Below are 23,986 nucleotides of genomic sequence, written 5' to 3'. Positions count from 1 at the left end.
GTGAAAAGGGTCTGAAAGCTGGTGTCAGTCCAGTACAGGGTTGTCTAGAGTAGAGGCTTTTCTTTGGAAGCCAGAGCCACGGGCGATGTGTGACGAGGGGAGCTGTAGGTGTCTGAGGTTCTCTGTCCAGCGCGGGGCCGTGCTCTGACCTCTCATAGATTCACAGATGTTAGGGTCAGAAGAGACCTCAGTAGATCATCGAGTCCGACCCCCTGCCCTGGGCAGGAAAGAGCACTGGGGTCCGACAACCCCAGCTAGGTGTTTGTCCAGTCTCCTCTTAAAGACCCCCAAGGTAGGGGAGAGCACCACCTTCCTTGGAGCCCGTTCCAGGTTCTGGCAACCCTCACCATGTTGCTAAGCTGTATCTTCTGGTCTTGCACTTGTTCCTGGATGGTTTGGAAGACTTTTACGTAATAACTAGATGTCATGTGAAGAAATGCAGACGGGTCAGTGACGTAGCCCTCTCCCACCCGGGTCAGGAATGAACCAGTGGAGCTCTGCGGAGTAGAGCTGGCAACTGCCCTTCCCTTTTCCCTTGTCCGAGTCGCTGTTATCTTGTGTCTCAGTAACACAGGACAGGATTTCAGCCTGCATTTAGCTATGTCCACACATTTAAACATCTCTTCTTGTTGAGGTCCCAACACATCTGGATTTTGCTCACCTGACAACTTCCTTTCCTGGTTTTTACTCTGAAGGGAAACATGTTTAAATCTACATTTTCTCTCCAAGTTTGTACTTATCTTTCTTTCCCTCCTTCAGGGACACAGAAACCCTAATTGGGTTACCGCGGCCCATCCATGAAAGTGTGAACACTTTAAAGCAGGTAATACAATGGCTCTCTTCACCTTCAGCCTTTTTGATCTGGCCTGTGGGACGGGAAGCTGCTTGAACGTCTTGCACTGTTATAACTTTTCCCATTTAGTAAGTTCAGCAATAGTGAGATGCCAGCCATCTTTCGGGGTGAGAACTGGTGCACAGTTCGGTCCCAACGGGATACAGCGCCCTTCATCTATCCCCCTTATCTTGTGTGGAGCGCTCCAGAAGTGTCTGCACTTCAACGTTAACTGAAATGATTTGTGGACGTGCAGTGGTGGATGCACTTCAAGGTTGTAGGAGTTTCCAAAAGGGGAGATGGAGTCTCTCAGCTGTGAGGACCTCTCCTGGCATCGCCTGTAAATCTAACCCGAATATCTGTGCTCTGGTTGGGAAGGCGAGGGGGGTCAGCATTTTTCATTGCACAGTGTCTCTTCTGTTTCAATCATAGTGTTACTCTGCTTCTGTTCATGTCTTTGGCAGCATAAATATGTGTCCATCTCGGATATACAAATCAAGAATGAAGAAGAGCTGGAGAAGTGTCCCATGTCTTTGGTAAGAAACCACCGCCCTCCTTCTTTGTTGGATGGATGTATGGGTGGGTTTCTAAGGATTGTGTTACTATTGCTTAACCTCCTTACCACGGCGTGAATGTGCCACATGTGTCCATACCAGGATTGATTGGAGGTGACGTGAGTCTAGAAAGCAGGGCTTCCTTTGGGACCTGCCAGGGGCCTCGGAGCCGGGCAAATTTGCCTGTTATAGGATTGAGAACAGCCACTCTCCTCTTGGAAAGGGTTGACCATTTTGATATAAGGATATAACTTGCAACAGCTACAGGTCCCAAGATGCAGTGCCTAAGTGACCTGGCTACCCAAGATGGTGCGTTGTCAGCTGAAGCCCACAGCTGATGCAGGCTGTACTTTTCTATGAAAGATGACAGCTGCATCATCAGCTCTGCTGATTTTCCTTTGATTCTCAGGACATACTTTGGCTATCCAGGTTTTAAGGCAAGAACCCACTCAGAATTGGTTCCCAATCATCCTTGCCAGAGCAGGCATACTGATAAGCCTGGCAGCATCCTGATAGAAGTGTGGGGAATGGCTTCATTTTTCGTGCTTCCTTGAAGTGGACTTTGTGCCTGTCCAGCATATCTCGGTTGTTTGGTTGAATTACAGCTTTTTCCCCTTCCTTGTACCCAACGTCTCTCTCATTCCAGGGGGAGGAGGAAGTTCAGGAGACCGCTTGTGAGATCTTGTATCGGGCGATGTTATACAATCTTCCCCAGTATATGGTAAGGCTATATTGTTTTCCAGAAGTGTGAGAGTCAGGAGCTCACTGCCTAGAAAATTAGCATTGGAAGGGACCTCGAGAGGTCACATCCAGTCCAACCCCCTGCTCCAAACAGGACCAGCCCCAACTACATCATCCCAGACAAGGCTTTGTCTAGCCGGGTCTTCAAAACCGCCCAGGATGGAGACTGCACCACCTCTCTGGGTGACCTTTTCCAGTGCTTCACCACCCTCCTAGTGAGAAAATTCTTCCTAATATCCAACCTCAGCCTCCCTTGCTGCAACGTGAGCCCATTGCTTCTTGTCCTGTCGTCTGCCCCCACTGAGATCGGTCCAGCTCCATCCTCTTTGCAACCCCCCCTGCAGGGAGCTGAAGGCTGCTATCACATCCCCCCTCAATCTTCTCTTCTCCAGTCTGAATAAGCCCAGTTCCCACAACCTCTCCTCGTAAGTAGGACTGAGAGCCCTGGAGCTGATTTAGGAGATTGTCACTTCAGGCATCCTTCTAAATATGCTTCAGCTCTGACCTAGAGGGGCCACCTCTGATGGTAAAAAGGAGCACGGAGCCATTCAGCTCCTGTCTTCTCTGTTGAGGCTACTATAGGGCCACCAGGAGTGTGGTTTGTGAGAAGGACAACTAATCATGCCAGGAAATGGGCGTTAATGCACTGAGCTGTAATGTGCCTTCATATGGGCTGCAGCCTGGTAGCCACGTCAGGCTGAGTCTGAACAGGGGGCCTTTCTGTGAAAGGGTCTGCAAGCCATTGGCAGTTCCCAGAATCATGCTGCCTTCCTTGCAGGGGAGCTACGTAGAGGTCTACTGCCGCTCCATTGGTTTCATAAGAAATGGAGCTTGTGTCCTGCAGTATTAGCAGTATCTGAGGTCTTCAGGCTGCACAGCTAAAACGGACCCTCTTTCTCCTCTCGAGCTGTTGCACAGTGAATTTTCTGTCCCTGTATAGATCGCTTTGCTGAAGATCCTCCTGGCTGCGGCTCCCACCTCCAAAGCCAAGACTGACTCTATCAACATCTTGGCAGACGTGTTGCCCGAGGAGATGCCGTAAGTGCTTGAGGGGGAGGCAGCTGTTTCAGCAGCAGTGGTAGGTGATGGTAGTGATCTGGGGCTTAGAGACAGGGGCAGAGATTTCCAGTTTCTGAGACCAGGCAGGGCCTACACATGAGAGAGGAGTTACGGTTTCCATGGAAGTGTCTGCTTTTTCTCTGGACCTTCAACCTTTTCGGCGCTCAGGCTGCACCACATCTGCCCTTGTGCCCTGTTAACTTGAATGGCCATGTTACGCTATGACTGGAAGAAGCAGCCCGTGCTAATTCACCTGTCCTGAGTCGGAAGGAAGTGTCTTGTGGCTAGAATACAGCACAAGAGAAAAGACTGCTCATGGCCAGATGTCAAAATAAACCAGTAGGCAAAAGGAAGAAAGCTTGTTATTATTCAACAGGCATTTTTCCCTTCTCTTAAGAGTCCCTTTCATTGCAATTTAACTCCTACAGCAGACTGCTCCCAAAGCACTCTTCAGACAGGGCAGTCGGTCTCTTCTGTAGTCCACCTTAGTGGTGCTGATCTGTATGTGGAAGCAGGAGTCCGTGTCTATCAGTGAAGACAGCCTTTCTGTAGAAAGAGTGAGTCCAGGGAAACCATAAATATGACGCTCCAGCCCACTGGTGCTGCTCGTAAATGGTTTTCTCCCATTCCATCCTCTTTTCCTTCCAAACCAGAATTACAGTTCTTCAGAGCATGAAATTGGGGATTGATGTGAACAGACACAAAGAGATCATTGTGAAGAGCATTTCAGCCTTGCTGCTGCTGCTGTTGAAACATTTCAAACTGAACCACATCTACCAGGTGGGTTTTATCCAACGCTAAGTGTATGACAAATAGAGATTCATTCTGGTTAGTCTCTCTTGAGAAACCTCCTCTTAGCACCGTTCCCCTGTGAGCGGCTGCTGGCTGGTTTTTGACAGAGATGAGTTTTAGCCCCAGGGTATAACTTCATTAGTGGTACTGGCACTGGATAAGGTGGCTATCGATGTCTTGGACTGTGTTTTTTCTGGGGTCACTTCCACAAGGCAATACCTCCAATCTCATTACAAACCCCAGTGTGAATATGTCACGTTGAATCCCTGTATAACCCGCCTGAAGAGATGGCATCTCTGCCAGAAATGGGAAAGGGATAGGAGGCTAGACAGACCTCTCTCAGGCTTTGTCTACACTACCGTTACATTGGGGAGAACTAGTTACAACGCTCCTAACTACGTTTTAGCTTTGTTTGGCTTTGTGTCTAAATTGGGCCAAAATGTGTCATAACCATGTTAAAAGGTTCCCTTATTACCAATGCTGTTTAAATATTTGATTGGGCTGTAGCCTGGCCCCGTACTGAAGCACTCTGCATACCAGATGCTTATTGGTTTCCTTTTTTAGAAAGCTTCCCACATGCACAGCTCCAGCATCTAGCCTGCAGCACGGTCCACCCTGTTTTATTATGAACGTTAATGTGCTGCATCTTATGATCCGCCTCCTCTCTACAGCGAGTCCCTTGTGCCTCTTACTGTGTTGCTACTTGTTCCCCTCTCTCATCCCGGCACAGAAGATCCTGTTCTCATTTTTCTGCCTTCACTGTGCTATGAGACTGCATGTTATTGGGCCATCACAGAAACAGGATCTAAGGGGCTCCTGGGTTCAGAGCTTGCATTTTGTTTAGCCGTAGGGGAGTCACTCGATTGCCTTTTGCATCATCCACATCTGGAAAGCCAGGACATCTCTGCAAACCAGAGCAGAAACTTCCACAGCAATTAAATGCACTTAAAACTAAAAGGTCCAGATGCCTGTCCTGGCTCTGTGTTAACGAACCCATTAAGGTTTGTTTAAATGCAGTGTCCAGCAGCTAAGATCAGATTGAGTCACTAGTGTGACTGACGAGCCGGATACGAGGCAAGGGCTTTGTAGAGTGCAGCCGACTGCTGCACCTGCCTGCTGTGGCGTTTGGGCCACAAAGGTGGTATGAGCGCCAGGGAATATCCCTTGGCCCTGACTATCTTCACTCTGTTTGTGACTGATCTGCAAACAGTAGATCAACCACATGTGTGAAACGAGTCTGTTCAGGTTTCCAGTGTGCTCAGCCTGCTAGCTGATGGCCAGAAGGTAGATGGGACGTGGTCTTTTCGAGGGGATTCTCCCAGCCAGCCCCCTTTTGCTTCTCCCTCCAGTTAATGTGGCGGAGGCTGCAAAAAAGACCGGCAGTTCTGCTAGATGAGTAAAAGGGAGCTTCCCTTGGTTAAGTCAACAAGGAGCCTGTGGAGTTTCCTTCAGCTGTTGGTCACTCCGTGTTCTTGCACTGTGTTTTTCTCCAGGGCTACCCCTGCGCTCTACCTTCGAGGTTGGGGCAGGAGTCCGAAGGCCCTAGCTCTGCTTTGGGCTCCGCTGACTTGCTGTATGACCCTGAGATAAGTCCTTTGTGTCTTGCGTGTCCTTCTCTGAGAAACGGAGTCGTCGGGGGAGACCGAGATACAGACAGGGATGAATACAGCAATGCTTATAAAGCTCTTTAGGATGCTAGCTCCTGGTATCTGAACACCCGAGTAGTCGTGGCACTTGAAATACTAAGGTTGAGATGGGCTAAGCATTCTTTGCATATAAATCGCCACTTCCCCAAATTAGCAGTGACTTAGCACTGAAAACGGGTTTTAAAAAAAATAAAAGATTATTTCCTGACTCAGATAAATTGTGGGTTAGAAGATGACACAGCTGGGATAAGCAGAGGAATGCCTCTTTTTGTTATATTTGGTACAATAGAGCTTTGTTGTATTCTTTACAAACTATATTTCTAGGGCATTGAAGGTTAAGTTTTAACAGGGAGAGAGAAATGCAAAAGCAGGTACAAAAGAAATATTACTATGTTTCTCAGTAAAGGGCTAGAGCTAACACTTCACAGAAAGGAAAAAAATAAGGTATTGCCAAGGGCTGGCACAACAGATGAGGTGGTGTTTTACCCCACAGTTACAGGGATTACTGGTAAAGGGCAAAATGGGAAGCATAGGAGAGGAGGTCTGTGAGACCAGCTGGAGCATCTGCTGTAAAACCCAGGAAACCTTCTTTATGTTCAGTTTTTTCCCTCCCATTAATGCCGTGTGTTCACCTCTTTCTTTCAGTTTGAGTATGTGTCCCAGCACTTGGTGTTTGCCAACTGCATCCCGTTGATCCTGAAGTTCTTCAACCAGAATATCATGTCCTATATCACTGCCAAAAACAGGTATAGCCCGTTTTGTAGCGGTGCTTTTTCCTCCGGGGACATTGGCAAGCTACAGCTTTGTGCACGGAGAGAGCGCAGCGTGAGGGGGGTGAAACAGCTGCAAGGGGTTGCGTTCTAGGTTGGACGAAGCATTAAACGATCTGCCGTACGGAAACAATCCTGTGCTGCCCAGAGTGATCTTCTGGGCCTCTCTTACCTTCTGAGCCTGTTATTCATCTCTCCTGCCTCTGACCACTTGGTTTTAAATACCTGCAAGAATGTTTCTACACTTTTGCTGGCTGACAGTGTCTTTAAGTAGGAAGACTTTTATGCTGCTTTGTGCCTTGAGACACTGAGCGTGTCAAGAATCACAAGAATTATATTATATGATCACACCCTACCCATTTTGGGGATGTGCATGTCTTGCAGAGGGTGATCAATACTCTTATTCTTCCATATGGGCTAATTATATAAAAGCGATAGGTTCTATAGAGGTGGTAGCGAAGTCTGCTTCCTTCCCTTTGAATTTCCCTGACGTTATCAGTTTGCCCAATCTCTTATTTTAACCTAAAGTTGAGTGGGGGGGGTTGTTTTGTTTTTTTAATAGCTAGTATGTCTTGGCTTAATGGATCTGGGTCCCTTGAGTCATTATTAGAGCACTCAAGATATGCGTTAGAGAAATAACTGATCCATTAGCAGAGACACAGACTCATGAGACAGTTTGTGCAACTATGAAAAGGCAGGTGCCTTTGAAACTTTCTGATAAGGTGTGGTTCTGCCTATGAAAGTGTTTGCAAAGCCGTGGCTGAATTTAAAACAACAGCTGACTTCCTGGGCATGTCCCATAACTCAGCAGCATGTCCCAGTTGCTCGGTCCTGCCCATGCCAGCTGTAATTAATCGGTGCACTGGGAATGGAGATCTTAGGGGTGATTGAAAAATGTCATGTAATGATTTTTAAAAAGCTGATGTGCTGCCTAATGACCGTCCCCTATTCTCTGTCTCCTGCAGCATCTCTGTCCTGGATTATCCATACTGTATTGTCCATGAGCTGCCTGAGCTCACAGCAGACAGCCTGGTAAGGAGAGTGGAAATAATCCTTGTTACAGATGTTGCAGTAGGTCTGTGTGTGATGGAGCGGAAGAAGGACTGTTTTCCTGTCTCTCTTCCCTCCCACCCTCATCCCTTCTAAAGTAAACTTTTTTTTTCAGTATTTAAACTCCCCACCACCACCACCCATCCTTCTCTATCCTGGCTCCTGATCTGCTGTTGGATTGGGGGACCTGGTGTGTCCTACAATATAGTGCCTATTGGGCTTTTCCCAGCCAGACTTCCCTGCCAGTTTTTCTCTTGGTTCAGTACTAGCATTTTGTAAGATGCTGCTCAGAATAAGAGGGTAAAACAGCTGTTCCTTCCCTAAGGCTCTTAGTCTGAACATTTTGCAGGCTGCCCCGTCTACCTGGGTTTCGTACGTACCACACTACCGATGAAGCATCATGAGAGAATCGCAGCCACAGTCACTTCAAATATACGCTGAGGAGTCATTTAGGCTCCAAAGTTGATGGCCTTTAACCCTTGAAACACAGAAGGTAGCTTATTGGATAAAGAAATTGTGAACTCAGTGATGGGCGGGTGAGGAAAGTGGAAGAATTTCTGGCGTTGAGGAGTAAAGCGGGCTTCTTGTCTTGAAGCCGCGCCAGGTCAGCACTCCCTGCATCCCTTGCTTTCCAAACCCTTTGGGGATTCAGTCATTCACCTTGAATCTGCTCTGCATTGTCATAGTTAGCATTATCAGGGAAGAAAAAAGCATTCTCTGGACTGAAATGTCACGTTCTGCTCTTGAATGCCTCTGCTATGCAAACATCAGAGTAGGTGAGCACCTAATAGTAAAGTCTCTCCCCTTAACATCTAATGAATTTTAAATGCGTCTGACAGGTATCAAGGTCTGGAGGGCGGATAGATAGCCACCTGGCTGAGCCGACTGAAGAACAGTACATCCTACCTCTTTGCTGGATAGGTGACTTTTGAGGTCCTTTGCAACTCCGTTTCTGTGGTGCAAAAGCAAACGGCCACTGTTGGTATAGGACTTAAAGAGCTGAAGCTGTTGTTGCGATGCAAAAAAAGGAATACAAGGGAACTAACAGTGTTCTCGAGTCTGTGCTGCACAGCCATTGCTCATGCTCAAGCATAAATTAAGAAGTTGGCAGATGGAGCTAAAATAATTACATGCTTCATCTAAAGTGCAGGTTAAAACGAAAAGAAAGTCCGTATTGAATGGAAAACCAATACCATGAACAGTCCAACTTTTTAGAGAAAAGCAATGAAGACTGCAAGAAATTAACAGCATTTAAACGAAACTTTTTCACAATAGGCCAGATTTTGTGTGTGTGAATGGAGCCAGCCCGGAACGACCTTCGTTTCACTTTGTTTGGATTATCAGTGACACCTAGCGGTGAAATCTTCTCATTTCTGCCGTTTTTGCTCATTTCCATTTAAAGTGCCGTGGAACGCTATAGAAATATTACAGGATTGTCCCTCCAGACTCCCCAACAGTGGACAGGAATGCTATCCGTTCTGGATATGTGGAGATGCCAAACAACATAGAGTTTCATAGACATCAGGGCTGGAAGGGCCCTCACAAGATCATCGGGTCCAGCCCCCTGCCCCAGGGGCAGGAAGTCAGCTGGGGTCAAAGGATCCCAGCAAAATAAGCGTCCAAATGTTTCTTGAAAGTGTCCAGAGTCGGTGCTTGCACCACCTCCGCGGGGAGTTTGTTCCAGGGCCTGGGGACTCGGACAGTAAAGAGGTTTTTCCTTATATCCAACCTAAAACAGTCTTCAAGGAGTTTGTGATTGTTGGACTTTGTCATCCCTTGGGGTGCCCTGGTGAACAGATGTTCCCCCAGATCCTGATGTACACCCTGTATATACTTATAGGCTGCCACCAAGTCATCCCTGAGCCTGCGCTTCTCCAGGCTGATGAGTCCCATGTCCCTCAGCCTCTCCTCCTAAGGCCTGTTCTCCTGCCCTCTGATCATGCGTGTGGCTCTTCTCTTTCAAGCTTCTCTGCATCCTTTCTTAATTGTGGGGCCCAGAGCTGGATGCAGTACTCCAGCTGCAGCCTCACCAAGGCTGAGTATAGCGGGAGGACAACTTTCTGGGTCTTGTATGAGATGCGTCGGTAGATGCAAGCCAGAGTTTTGTTCTCCGGCTGCAGTATCACATTGGTGGTTCATGTTCATCTTGTGGTCAGTCATGACCTCCAAGTTTATTGCCTTGGACTGAGGTGGTGACAGAATTAGAATTCAAGGTCTTTTGGCACTCGGTCACAAACTTGGCCCGCGGGACTGAAGCATTTTCTGCAGCTATTCCAATACTTTACCATCAGTAGTTAAACTGCTGGACACCCTCTGTCGACAGTTGTAGTGATATATAGTCAGGTGCAGATGAAGGGACATGTTTGAGCTGTGGTTAAATAGATGCAGTCTATTTTCAGGGATCTCCCTCCCTTCCCCACTCCCCAACCCTGAAAACTTACAGCTCCAATGACGACAATATATAATTAAAGTCGATGTCCATGGGGCAGACAGAGCACAATCTCCATTTTCGGTAAGATGACCAACTTTAGAAAAGGAGATAAGATAAAAAGGCCCTAAAGAAAGTAACATTAGATGCTATGAAGAAAGTCAGCAATAAACTCTCAGAAGATATCTATAATGTTGACAGGAAGGGAATTTGGAAGACAGCAACTAAACCATTTCTAGTTCATGGCAAGTTTTTGAGAGACTAAGCCACATAAGTCCCTACAAAAGTCAGAAATCTAACTAGTGAAGTCAATAAATAGTGGCATAAATTACAGCAGTTGTTAAGGAGGATGGACTTCAAAGGGCAAATAACTAACGCTATAAAAACAAAGAAAAAAAGATTCTTTAAGCATTTCAGAAGCGGAGGATTCACTGGATCAATGAAGTTAAAGGGAGTGGATGCAGGAAGATAAGGATGTTGCTAAAAAGCTAATTGATTTCCTTGCATGGGTTTTCACTGCTGAGGACGCTGGGGAGAATACAGTTCTGGACCTTCTCTTTTCTGGCAATAAGGATGAGGTACCGTCTTTGGCAAAAGAAGCGGCGCTGATTGAAATGCAGCGTGTCACCAGGCCAGCCAAAAGTCTGAAGGAGCTTGACTGTGAAGTAGATGAGCTGCAAACAATGACGTCTAAGCTTTCCTTTAAAAAACAAGAACCATTGTTATAAAAGACTTGGCAAATCTTTACTGAGATTTTTTTTAAAGATCTGAGTGGCAATCTGCGAAAAGAGCGCACCTAGCAAATGGGCTAAATCAATCATTTAAAAACAATAGCAAAAGCCCTGAAAGGCCATGAACTGACAGGGTCTTACTAGCATGGATTCAGGAAAGGAAAGTCATGTGTCGTTAATCTCATATTATGGTTTGCCATGAATATGTATGTAATGTACTGGAAGAAGAAGAGCCAGTGGACAGAACTTTTGATGCTCCCAAAACGCTTTCAACAACCCACATGAGAGGTTACTAATATAATATATTTTCATAGACATTAGGGCTGGAACAGACCTCAGAAGATCATCAAGTCCAGCCCCTAAATATATACTTGCTGACGTTCTGGAAAGGGGAAGGCAATACTGAGAGAGCAAAAGAGAACTTTTACAATCATTTCTCCTATGCCTGAGGAAGGGTGCTTGTGCCTGAAAGCTTGCAATTAAAAACATTTTTTTTGCAAAAATCTAGTTGGTCTAATACAAGATATCACCTCTACTACAAGTGCTGATTCCTTTTCCCTCTAGACCAATACGGCTACAACCTGGATACCTGGCAGATGACACACTTTAGACTTTAGTTAATCAGGACCACAAAGGATTGTGAGCGCCTTTAGAGACCTAATCGAGGTAGGCAAATCCACAACATGATGGCAAACTGAAAACCAAAGGTTGACAAGTACACATCAATACATACATAGGAGGGAAACTTTTAAACTACTCAAGTACTCATTCACTTTACAAACCTCTAAATTAACTGGATCAAAGAAACAGACCTAGCTAGCTTAGTGAACCTTCTCTTCAATGTGCAGCTGCAGTAAAAAACAAAGAAAAGAAAAGAAAAGAAAAAGCAAGTAAGATGTTTAGGACATAGAAGGACTGTGGTAGGAAATAAAACTGAAGATCTAATTTTGTTATATCAAAGAACAGTGTAGCCTCAATACAATACTCCAGCATCATCCAGAATACTGTAGCTGGAACTGGTCGGCCCATCTCAGAAAGATGATGCAGAATTGGAGAAGGTGCGGAAAATAGTGGTGAGACACCAGAGGCCGGGCAAACCCCTTGTATGGGGAGAGATTGAAATGACTGGGATTGTTACTTTTAGAAAGGAGATTGAATGCGGGAGTGTAAAAAAAATTGCACAAAAATGGCAAATGATCTAGAGGTAGATTGAGGACTTTTTCTTACTGTCTCATACTGTAAGAACAAGGAGCCATTCAGTGAAATTAAGAAGTGGAGAAACTCAAAGGGCAAATTTGCTAGTAAAGTCTTTGAAATAGCTGGCAGGTGTGGGGTGATCCTGTGCTCCTTTTTCATGGCATCTAGAACATCTTCCTACTTAACCAAGTTTCAGTATTTGTTTCCTTTTTCTGAATTTTATTGACTTAGCTCCATGTCTGAGCTGGATAGCAGATATTATACTCGACAACAAATCTCTCATTCTAAGTTAAACCTAAAGCCATTTTTCCCTGCCCCTAAGTATGGGCATAAACTAGATGGATATTTTTTTCTGTAACTTCATAGATTTCATAGACACTAGGGGCTGGAAGGGAGCTCATGTAATCATCGAGTCCAGCCCCCCTGCCATAGGCAGGAAGTCAGCTGGGATCAAGTGATCCCAGCAAGAAAAATATCCAGATGTTTGTTAAAAGAGTTGTAGATCTCTCTCTCCTCCTTCTCCCCTGCCCCGGGTTCTTACAATGGCTTCTTCTCTGTGAGACAGCAGAGTTAAAATGAGAGAGAAATAGCATTCGTGATAGCTTTTAAAAAGTAAAAATAAAACTAGGAAAAATTCTTCTGGGCAAGCTTTCGGGTCCTGAAAGCTTGCTAAGAAGAATTTTTTCCAACTATTTAGTTGGCCTAATAGATCTCAGATTTACCCAAAGAACGTTGTCTGCCTATGTCCTTAGACCAACGCGGCTACGGCCAACACGCCTGTAATAAAACTAGGACACCTTCCTTTCATTCCTTTCAGCAATTAAGCGTGTTCCAATGTTTCTTACGGGGATGAGTTTTATTTATATACTTATTATATTTGTACGCCACGCTTCCCAAAAAAGGGCTTAGGGCAGTTTACTCTGTGGGTGTGGGTGGGTGTGTCGGGGTGAAGGGTGAGGTACTGTTTCACTGTGCATGTAGCAACAAGTGTTCTCATTCAATGATGCCCTGATTTGAGACGGTCGATGACGTAGTAATTTCATGTTTCCTGGCTGACTTACCAGTTCCACAATGTCCTGTGAGAGCAAAAATTAATTCCACAGAGGGTTGAATACCTGCAAATATATGATACATCTCCATTCCATTTCCATGGATGGTGTCTCCATAGAAAGATGTGACAACTCGGACTTCTGAAAAAATGGCAGCTTTTGCAGGAACAGTTCTCTAACTTTTTGGATCATTATTATTAAAAATCATTATTTTCAAGGGATAAAAACCTACAAATAAAAAGTTACAGCAGTGTGGGTCAGTTGGGGGGTCTCCCCTCTTCTTGAGCAAAGCGCGTGTTTGCTCTGTTGTCAGACAGAAGGCAGGGTCCTCTAGGGATACCGTAAAGGATAGGAAGAAGTGAGACCTCGCTTGGTTGGACTGTCGTCAGAAAGGGAATGTGGGACTCGCTATTTTGGTCTCTTGTGAAAACAGAGAAAAGAGCAGGGCTGAACCTTGCTTAATCTTTCATCATTAGAGGAATTGGAGAGAGCAGGAGCATGTTTTGCAGCGTAATTCCTGGGGGAAGTGCCCATTGCCTATTGGATAACTGCTCCTTCTGCGAGAGAGATGCAAAGACTTGCTTGTTCTACACTGTACCATTGAAAATAAGAATGACGAAAAGAAACCCACCCCGCCGTTGAATGGCTAATCGTTTTAGAGTTTGTTATTTGGGGGAGGTTCTAGTTAGTTCATTTTTATTCTGTTCAATTGAGAACTTGAAGGAGTTTACAGGGCATGAAAGAGGAAAAACAAAGATCGTTAGAGGATACCAGCTAGTATTGTGCACTGTAATGAGAGAATACCAGTACTTTGCAAGCAAGGCCACCCATTGAGGCCAATTCATTGGCCTAGGTAGAAGCACACTAGTTGATCTGATCCATGGTTTACCACTAAAACCTAGTCTTTACTAGAGAAGGTTTGCTTCTACACCTTTGAGCAGTGAAGCTGTAATGAAGACCCTTCTTTTGTTGGCAAAAAAGTGATTTTCCTGGCATGGTGTTTAGCAGTTGAAATAAGCTATCCTGGCTAAAAGCACTTTCTTGCCTGTGTACAATATGAGTAATGCCTGCACAGTAATTAGCAGCGAGTGTGGCACTGTGTTTGTTTTTTGAAGACCTCATTAACACTGTTCTGCCTGTTCAAGCTTCCTGTGTAGACCTAGGCTAGCTTGGATTATGAGTTTTGACAGAAACTGTTCCCTTGTGTATCATCTTTCCATCACTGCTCAAAGCTCACCCACATGAGAGTGCCTAGAAGCTGGGGCCGATGACAGATTTCAGAGTATTGTTGGTTCCTAAGTGTTTCCTTCAATATAACTTGCTCAACAATGCGAATGTAAATGGCTTTCTACATTTACTGATGCTCATTTCCGATCTCATCCCCCAGCAGATCATTTATTAAGCACCAAACCAAGTGCTCAGCAGGGTACAAACAGAGGGCAGTGGTCCATGCCCTGGGGAGCTTATCTCACCCAAACTGGACGTGAAGAAGATAGATGAGAGAGAAGCTAATGTCATAAGGGGATATTTCTGTATGAAGTTTGGAGTAGCTTTAGTCAGCTTTAAATATTTCACATAGGTATTACTGGGGAAAAAAAAGGCCTGAGAGGATGGATGGAAGCTTCTGCATAGAAATCCATAGAATGTCAAGCATTGCAACCCCAGTCACATTGGCTCTGCCTGTCTTTTTGTGACAGATCCATAAAATTTCTGTTTATGGCTCCTTCAGGCAGAATCTTAAAAATGAAAGCACAATCTCTTCTTCCTGCATGGTTTAAAATCCAGTAGAGCTTTTCATATGTGGGTTTTGCCCTTGTATTCTCACCCAAAAATGCCCTCTCTTCCTTGGTCAAGAAGCATGCTGCACATTGGTTGGTTGCTGTGCAGTTGCCTCTTGCTCCAGAATTGACTGTTTCAGTGTTGCTGTCTTCTGAGTACCGGTATTGTTGGAAATCTTTTGGGATGAAAGTCAGTATAAAATATGGTGGCCCTCTAACCCAATGTGAACATGTTTTATAGTCATTCCACCTGGAAGGGAAAGGCAAGCTGCCTACACGGATAGGAGTTGGTGGGTGCCTACCTGAAATGTTGGTTCTGTGCAGTACATGGGCAGATCTAATAAATCCAGATTGAATCTTTGTGACATAAAAACATCCTTTTCCCATAGCCCATGCTATTGTTTGTCATTCTTATTTTGTTGCAATTCTATGTTATTTATCTGCAAACACCCTCTACACTTGTGGTGAGGGGAACATTGATACATATAAGCAATAAAATGGATCCTATAAGTTAACAGTTGTTATCAGGCTGTAATTCAGTGTCTGTGAAGTGTATAAACAATGAATGTGAATCGACAGCATATCGCTCTCTTGGTGGAATACCACTCACCTGCTTGCTTTTGTCTCTCCTTTCTCTTCAGCATGTGCACCAAATGCATCTTAAATGTCATCAGCAGGATTTTCAGAGTGACTTCCCAGAATCTGTCAGCTTGTCAACAGAGCGTTTCTTCTCCCAGATGAAGAAGCTATAGTGTCCAATACCAGTACTCCTACAAATGCCACCATAAATGTTACCTCTAGGAATAGTGCACTGAACTTCTCCCTGTGTCTGTTGGCAGGAAACTGGAGATAACAACCAGTTCTGCTGGAGAAACCTGTTTTCCTGCATTAATCTGCTGAGGATCCTCAACAAGTTGACCAAGTGGAAACATTCTAGGACAATGGTGAGTTGGTGCATGGGGGTTTGAGCTGTGTCTCTCAGAAATCCTGTTGTGAGATTACTACCATTTTGATGGGACGTATTGGGTATTACGTTATATCTGCTTGTTCTTTTTGTAGCAAAGACAGCCTTCTGTGTCCAAGAGTTGTTTGGTATTAAGTGAAGATAAAGTTGTTTTTCTCCCCAGATCTTGTCCTTGGCAAGAAAATGTTTAGGGTATATCATAGAACTGGATGGAGGTCATCTAATCCAACCCACCGCTTGAGGCAGGACTGTCCCTATTCAAGCCATCCCCTACAAATCTGTGTCTAACCTATTCCTAAAACTACATAAATAACCCTGTCACACAATTATAAGTCATATCGCCCAGAGATACCAAAAGCACCCTAACCCGCCACAGGTGAAGCAGGTGGATGAGGGCTGTCAGTGACCTACCACTGCAAGTGTTGTTTGAGAGATCCAAGGAAGAGGGCTGTGCTTCATGCCACAGAAAAAGGCAACTCCTCTCCCCCCCACCACGCACGCACGCACGCACGCACGCACACATCCTACCCATATGACCAAGGGGTAAAATTCCCTCCTGATCCCAAATGTGGTTTGACCCTGAGCGGAGGGGCTAGATCATCTAAGCAAGAAGCTGCAGGGTTAGGCCCAGAAGGAGCAGTGCACACCCTAGTTCAGGATCCCCAGCCTTAGCTGATGCCAACACTCAATGCTTCTGAGGAAGGTGGATAAAAACCATGACACCAGTAGCAACAGGAGGGGGAAATTCCTTCCCGGCCCCATGTGGCAACCGGCAAAGCCCAGAAGCATGAGAAAACCAAACGTGCCCCATTCTGCTCTGCAGCCTGAGGACAGCAAGCATAATGATGCACATTGCACCCTCTTGCTGGACTCCCCTTTCTGTATCCCCGCCATAAACATATCCCAGCTCCTTCTAATCTTCTTTCATGAGCAGCCTAGTTGTGGAGCTGTGTCGTTCTCTGGCCCGCTCCTATATCCACCTGCTCTAGGCTACAGAGCTCAGCGATCCGTCCCAGGGGTGGGCTCCTGGGCTTCTAGCTGTTGCTCACAATACAACACAGAGCTATGAAGAGAAACTCGTGCAAGTTCTTAGCAAGGAAGCTTTGATACTGGAAGTGGTATAATCATGTTAGCGTAGTTGTCCACTCTGGCTAATTAACTTTGTCGCTATGGGTTTATTACTTGTTTACCTCCCCCTTCTTCCCTGTCTCTTGTCTTCAAATCACTCTCTTCAGTACATGCTCTGTGCATGTCCTTTCATAGCACCTGGTGAAATGAGGTCAGGCTCACAAAAGCTCAGGCTGTACTTCTCTGATTGAGCCTATAAGCGCCCCTGCCTTTTGTACTGCTTCGATTATCCAAGCTATCTTATTCAGAACGACATAACCCTGCATGGTGCCTTGCAGATATGTCCTTAAGTCAGCTACAATAACGTGTATGCAAGGAACTGGGAGATGGTGCTTAAACGTGTGTGCTTGGCTCCATTTAGAAGGGAAAGGACAGAGAGAAGCAACCATGTTGTAGGCAATGCAGTGAGCCGATAGAATAAGACCAGGTCTGCCTTCCTGTTTGGCACCGTTTTAGTGTGCCATGGCAGAAAACTGAAGTGCAGGGTGGAAGATAAAATGCCACAGGTGTATGACCAGGGGGTTTTCCCACTGTTCATCTGCTGTACTTCACAGGAAAAAAAATTGAATAGGGATGTTTTTTATACCACACTTGCCAGTACGGCCTATGGGTGCCTAATTGTTTTAGAAGGTACTGGAACCAGTCATGTTGGTTTGTTGGTTGATAGATGCTGGTGGTTTTTAAATCGGCCCCAATCCTGAAACGAGCTCTGAAGGTGAAGCAGGCCATGATGCAGCTGTATGTCCTGAAGCTGCTGAAGATCCAGACCAAATACCTGGGGCGCCAATGGAGAAAGAGCAACATGAAAACCATGTCTGCCATTTATCAGAAAGTGCGACACCGCATGAACGATGACTGGGCTTATGGCAATGGTGAGTACTGGCAGGCGGCACTTCCTTGCTTGCAGCTAATGCATGTGTAGTTTGTCACCTTCTGCCTCGTCTGCAAATCGGGCTCGACCAACCTGGTCTTGCAAAGACCTGCACTGGCAATTTTGCTAAAGCGGTAAGGCCCTGCCTACTTAGCTGAAGGTGAAAAAAGATGTAATCTATTCCCTACTATGGTGAAGGAGTCTGATCCAGTAGGAACGATAGGATCAGAATTTCAGTGCCAGCTTAACTGGTACAACATTGTCTACTGTTAAGATCATTTTAGACATTAAGCAACCAAGCTCCGCCTCAGAGTGCACCGAGCTTGCAGGAGTGAACTTGGCCAGGGTGCGAAAACCTGAGTTAGGCTCTGCAGGTCATTTCTGTGAAATAAAGGCAGTTATAAGCTAACTGTACACACTTCATGGGCTGTGTTTTGGCCTGGGGTCTGCCTGTCTGCCACTGTTGTGATGCAGTTTTCCATATTTTCTGCAATGGGACAGACAACACAACACCACAGTGTGACTATCACAAACCAAAGTAATACAGTTGGCTACAAAGTCTGTATACTTAGGATATTTTCAGTGAGCACAATAACCTGAATCCCAGGCCCCGCTAAAGGGGGAGGAGCATTGTTGCCTTGAATAATGTATTTGGCCTAAAAGCTTAAATTGCACCCATTGTGCTTAAATTTCCTAATGAGGATTAATCAGGTAGTGCTTGCAGCATCAAGGAATATGTATTAATGGGTCACTATCAAGAAACGTAGGCTTAATATTTTAGACTTTCTTGTTGGAGATATTGGTGATTAAACATTTAGGGTATTTAATTTCAGTTTAAATGGGCTTATATTAAAGCCTTCCTGCTGCACTTCTGAGAACCATATAATAAGTATTGCCTTAATTCAGGAGGAAACAAAACCCTCATTAATCTAATTTCACTGTAGAGCTCAATAAAATCCCAAACGTAACGACTACTAAAGTTACCTTTTTATTTTAATGTATCTCTCAACTGATTTACCATGACATAGTCTTTCTCCACTTGCTTATTGCTTTTTAATGTGAATAAAGACAGGAGCTGGAAGTATTTCTGCTGTAGATTACATGCAGCTGCTGAATGCATTTCATTTTTGGCTGTGTTGAGAAACCTGGACAATGTAGGTACACCCACTGCTCAAAGATAGCAACAGCAGAACGCCATGCTGTCATTGTTCGCAGCTGAGGATGATTGTCTTCCACGACCACCTTGCCGGTCGGTCCCAGATGGCTGACAAGGCCAGTCTGGGATTGCCAGGTTCTGGTCCAACTTGGTCACGTGTTTCCATGCGGGGTGGGTGGTTCCAAATTCTTGATATTCGGTCCGTGACACACTATTTCTGCCGCTTCTGCTTTTCCATCTCCTGTGGTCATCTTGAGGTTTCAAAGTACTGAGATCTTTGCAGCAGACTCTTCCTCCGTTTGCGGTTGTCCCGGGCAATAATCTCCCTCGAGCTGTGTTGATGTTGCATTTTTTTTTCAGGTTGGCCTTGAGGATGCCATTGAAGCGCCTGGGTGGGCTGCTAGTGGGCCAGGTGCTGCCCCAGCTCGGAGGCAGCACCCGACCCAATCCAACTCTTCCCTGACCCCAAGCTGGGCAGCAGCCAGCCCACTAGCAGCCTGCCTGGGTGCCCCCGGGGGTGTCACTACCGCAGAAGGAAGGGCCATGTCCCCTTGCTGCTCAGGGGCGGCCTGCCGGCAGCTCACCCCCCAGTCATGGGAGAGGCAGACAGGCTTCCCCGAAAAAGAAAAAAAAGGATTGGGCCCCTTGCTGCTTCTGCCTTCAGCAGGTGCCTGCTGAAGGCAGAAGCAGCAACAATCTTCCCAGGGGGAGAGCTGACTAATAGCTGCAATGCATAGTTGCAAACTAAACTATATCATGATGTAGTTTAGTTTGCAACCATGCAAACTTATTTAAAACCCCCAGAACTGCTGCACTTGTACAGTGTGACGCTGTTAAGCCACACAAGCTAACGTTTTAGTCACTGTACCTGGTAATGGTGTTACAAGTATAAGCGCCCTGAGATGTGAGTTTAAGCCTTGCTCCACACTTGTGTGAAAAGCAGCCCCCTGTTGACCCAGGTGTGATGGCATGGGGAGTCAAGGCGGCAAGATGTGATGCTAGCCATATTGCTCCTTCTTGTGCCATTGGCTGGTGTGCCTTAACCATGCTAGCTTGGATCAGATGGGCTGCTGATTCTGCTGGTGCCCCCTTTGGACAAGAGGATCCTCTTCTCCCTCTCTGTTTTGCTCCCGTCTTGCAGCCTGGTTTACACTTCTAAGAATCTAATGGGAAATGGCATTTTGCCAGTTCCAAATTCCCCCAGGGACGGAGATTTAAGCATCAGCATTATGTGATACTTGATTGCATGGTTCACTACTTAGCAGACATTGCATCCTGATCTAGACAGTCTGTCAGTCTACTGTATAAGTGCTCCGGCTTTCAGACAAGACCTGGAAATGTTTTCCCATAAGAAGGTTTATTTTTGTCCTCTGTATACAGTCTGAACTCATTAAATCTGGTTTTTCCTCCTAAAAAGCTATTGAGATTATTTTTTTTTGTTCAAGGAATTCTCTATACCATAGAGAGTATTTCTTATAGAACAGAACACCAGGAAATTTCAGTGATATTGTCTAGAAACATTACATGGCTGAAATATCATGGCTATTACAGCCAGCTATTAATTGCACAACATTGTCTGAAGTTAAATTTGCCTAATTTTCTCATTAAGAGACCTAGCTTTCATTGGCTCATAAACTTTCCTTAATCATGCATGTAAAATCTCTCATTTTCTATCTTTTAGTAAGAACGGTGAGGTTGTTTTGAAAAGTAGCCAGCGTTATATAATATCAGAATGCATACACAGAAGGGGTAAGAGTTAAGATTTTCCAGGAAACTTTACTTCTGGTTTAACTTTAATGCTTAGTTTTGTAGTGCTTTATAATTGTAGCGTTATATTTCATAGAAAAGAACCTCTAATGTATGCATGAACTGGTTTGGAAGAAACTCTTGCAGTCACTGCTGTGAATTTGACCAGCTCAGCCATATCGCTTTATCCTGAGGTCACAACCCTCTATTTCTGCTAAACCTTATGCCATGTCAGAGAGAGAGAGAATGATTTTCTCGTATTTGTGTGTGCAGATATTGATGCCAGACCGTGGGATTTCCAAGCTGAAGAATGCACGCTAAGAGCCAACATCGAAGCCTTCAATAACCGCAGATACGATAAACCACAGGACTCTGAGTTTGCGCCCGTGGACAACTGCTTGCAGAGCGTGCTTGGACAGCGGTTGGAGCTCCCTGAGGATTTCCATTACTCCTATGAACTGTGGCTAGAGAGAGAGGTGTTTTCTCAGCCTATCCGCTGGGAAGAGTTGCTACACTATCAGTGATAAGAGAATTACCCAAACCAAATGCTGTCTCCATAAGGATACAGGGTGCTACTATCTGGGAAAGAAGTCACTTTATGACTGGGGGTCCTTAAGTCTGGGGACAGAACTTGCTAACAGGGAAGTTACCTTTTTTATTTATCCAGACCCCTGCCCCACTTCCTCCCAGACACACACACTGTGGTATCCTAAATCTTTTAGGGACTTTCCCATCCCTTCCCTTGCACCTTCCAGAGACCATCAATATAAATGGACCTGCACAGAGTGCAGATTCTGATGTCACACTAGTTACAATTTAGAGTAATAACACTGATTGTACTGGTGTTCACTCCAGATTTACACAGGTATAACAGAGATCAGAATCAGGCTTGAGTGTCTTGGCTTCTTCTGAGCTTGGTTCACATGTATAAGTCTGCTGTGTAAGTAGCTGCCCTGTGGAAGGTTTGTCTTACCCGGTTGCCCTATGTAGTGCTTAATGGTTTCACTTACTCACCTTGGCATCAATACTTAGATTAAACACCCTGGTTACTAATGCCTCTAAAGATCAAAAGTAAATAGTAATCAGCACTATGTGATGACCTCAGTAGAGGCTCATGGATGAATAGGCTAACGAAGACTGAACTCTAGAGGTAGAACTGCGGTGCTGCTACTTGTGTTGTAAAGCCCGTTCTGTGAAAGCTTCTGTTTCCAGAACTGCCAATCTTGCCATATTCACCAGGCCTGTTATTTCCATACTTTTCTTCATAGCTATTCTTTTATCCATCACTGCATTCACTTAATTTTTGTAATAAAGTTAAATGAATATTAACTGTAGCTGCCTGACTACAATATGTGAGCTGTAAAAGAGTTAGAGTGCCTGGGATCCTTTCTACTTTATATATGAGTGAGCCCAGATTGAAAATACCATTTTAAACACTAAGACTTGCCATGTCAAGCATTCTTTTTCTCATCTATCATGGGTATCCAATTAATTTTCCGGGATTTTTCTTTCTTCCAGTATCTTGCAAGGAAGAAATCACAGCAGGGCTATTTACTGGAAGGCAATTACAGCAATCCATTAGATTACCAGCTTGTTGGTTTTTTCCATTTTTGGCCCTGAAGGTAACAGTAAATGCAATGTCTTGCCAAAAGTGACCCGTTTGACTTGTGACACAGGATTTTCTTTTGTTGTGGTGTTTTGGGGGAGCTGGTCTTGTGCTCTGTCCTAAAGGTGGTAAGTGGATGGGATAGGATTTCATTGTCAAGATGAAGCAGAATATCAGACTTTGCAGCCCATAACTTTCAAAAGAAAGCTCAGTCTTCATGCATTATACATGATTTCCCCTGCTTGGACAGCTCATGGTTTCATAAGCTAAAATCTTCAGGCAGATTCTACCTCAGCTTAAACCTGTGTCACTGTCTCCCCTCAGCCTATTATAACCATGCATTTGGGAGTGAAATCTTTGTCCAGTATATTTAAAGTTAATGGCCACACTACTGAATGAGCTGGACACTTGGCCTAGGCTTGTAAAATCCTTGGCATTTCAATAAAAGTTTCACGCAAGGGCCACAAGAGAGGCTTTATAAAAGCAATGTTGAAGTTGTCATAGCAGCAGTGCCTGGACACTGAGCTTACTCTGCAGAGCCCCACAGTACTAGACAGCAAAGGTCTTAGGTTTAGTCTTTTTGACAACAGTTTTGTCAAAGAAGCATGGCATGCACCTGTGTATTTCAGGCAAAACTTCTTATAAATTAGACTGTAACGCTAGCTGCATTTCAATAACACAAGCAATAAGACCACATGTAGTATGACAGCATGTCTGTTCACTGCTATGGAATTAGCCTGAGAATGTTTCTTAGTATGATTTGAGTAAGGCACTTTTCCAAGATGGCAGTAGTAAATCTGTTCACTTTTTAAGCACATTTTGTGTCCAAAAATAAAGTGAGTGACTTTTAAAGTGTGTTAATTTCCTTAAAGTGTTAGAAGAAAAATGGCAAATGCTTTTGTGAAAATGCAAGGTTTGTTCAGTCCTACCTGCAGCCAGCCTTCGCTTCTCTTTCTGCCTCCGATCTTTCAGTATTGGAGGGGCTTTCTGGTACAGCCTGGGAACCGCAACTGGGTCTGCTGGCAGGGGGGTCCCTGCTGGAGTGAAGATGGCAGGGGCATGGGCCGGCAGGCTCAGGTGGAGGGGAGGGAGGGGGGTTAACCCCCTCTCCCACCAGCACAGGACCCCAGCCAGGGTCTGCTTGGCAGGGGCATGGCAGCCCCTGGCAGGCTGTTCCCCACTCACCACTAGACCAGAACAGGCAGGGTGGGGGGGTGAGGGACTACTCTTCCCCCCCCCCACCCCACCCCCCAGCAAACCCTGGCTGGAGTCCAGGGCCTGGCAGGGGGTTTAAAACCCCTTCCCTGGCTCAGTGCACTGGTCCTGGGCTGGGGTGTGACCACACCCCTGCTCTCCACCCAAGCAGGGAGCAGAGCATGGTGGGGAGGGCAACAGCCTGAGAGGGACTCCCCCCCACCCCAGGCAAACCCTGGCCCCAGGCCCCAGATGGGTTTTGCCTGGGGGGGTGCAGTCCCTCTCAGGCTATTGCCTCCACTTCCCGTACTCTGTTCCCCACTCAAGCAGAGAGCAGGAGACGTGGCCATCCCCAGCTCAGTGCGCTGGTCCTGGGCTGGGGCAAGGGGGTTTAAACCCCCTCCCTGGCCCTAGATCCCAGCTGGGGTTGGTCTGGGGAGGGCAGTCACTCCCAGGCTTCCCCCCCACCCTCTCCACTCCAGCAGCAAGCAGGAAATAGCCTGGCAGGGGCTTTTTTCCTCCCTCCCCCCTGGAGCGGGGAGAGGAGCAGAAGCCTGGCAGGCGCTGTCCCCCTGCCCAGGCAGGCCACGGTGGGGGGCATGGGCAACTGGTGCCTCCTGAGTCGGGGGGGCATTTACCCCCCCCCCCCCCCCCCCCCCCCCCCCCCCCACGCACAAACACGAGGGGGGGGGGC

The 23,986-nt window shown here is 45.8% G+C and overlaps 1 protein-coding gene across 7 annotated transcripts in view; it reads left to right on the top strand.

Moving 5' to 3' along the window:
- STRIP2 (striatin interacting protein 2) overlaps positions 1–21,849 on the top strand; it is a 38,522-nt gene extending 16,673 nt beyond the window's left edge. For 6 of the 7 annotated variants that reach the window (XM_025213502.1, XM_006031860.2, XM_025213503.1 and 3 more), the window contains 10 exons: positions 760–823; positions 1,297–1,368; positions 2,033–2,107; positions 3,068–3,165; positions 3,840–3,966; positions 6,270–6,370; positions 7,360–7,426; positions 15,467–15,571; positions 17,387–17,591; positions 20,766–21,849. In XM_025213502.1, the coding sequence (XP_025069287.1) occupies positions 760–823; positions 1,297–1,368; positions 2,033–2,107; positions 3,068–3,165; positions 3,840–3,966; positions 6,270–6,370; positions 7,360–7,426; positions 15,467–15,571; positions 17,387–17,591; positions 20,766–21,016 (1,165 nt within the window). In that variant the 3' untranslated portion in view covers positions 21,017–21,849. Of the gene's footprint in view, positions 1–759; positions 824–1,296; positions 1,369–2,032; positions 2,108–3,067; positions 3,166–3,839; positions 3,967–6,269; positions 6,371–7,359; positions 7,427–15,268; positions 15,572–17,386; positions 17,592–20,765 lie in introns of those variants that run through there. The other variant, XR_003095922.1, reaches the window with a different exon arrangement.
- The last annotated feature ends 2,137 nt before the right edge of the window (positions 21,850–23,986 follow it).

This window comes from Alligator sinensis, unplaced genomic scaffold (assembly GCF_000455745.1).
Source record: "Alligator sinensis unplaced genomic scaffold, ASM45574v1 scaffold888_1, whole genome shotgun sequence".
NCBI lineage: Eukaryota > Metazoa > Chordata > Crocodylia > Alligatoridae > Alligator > Alligator sinensis.
Note: the sequence above shows the minus strand (reverse complement) of the source record. Positions and strands in the feature narration are given on the sequence as shown.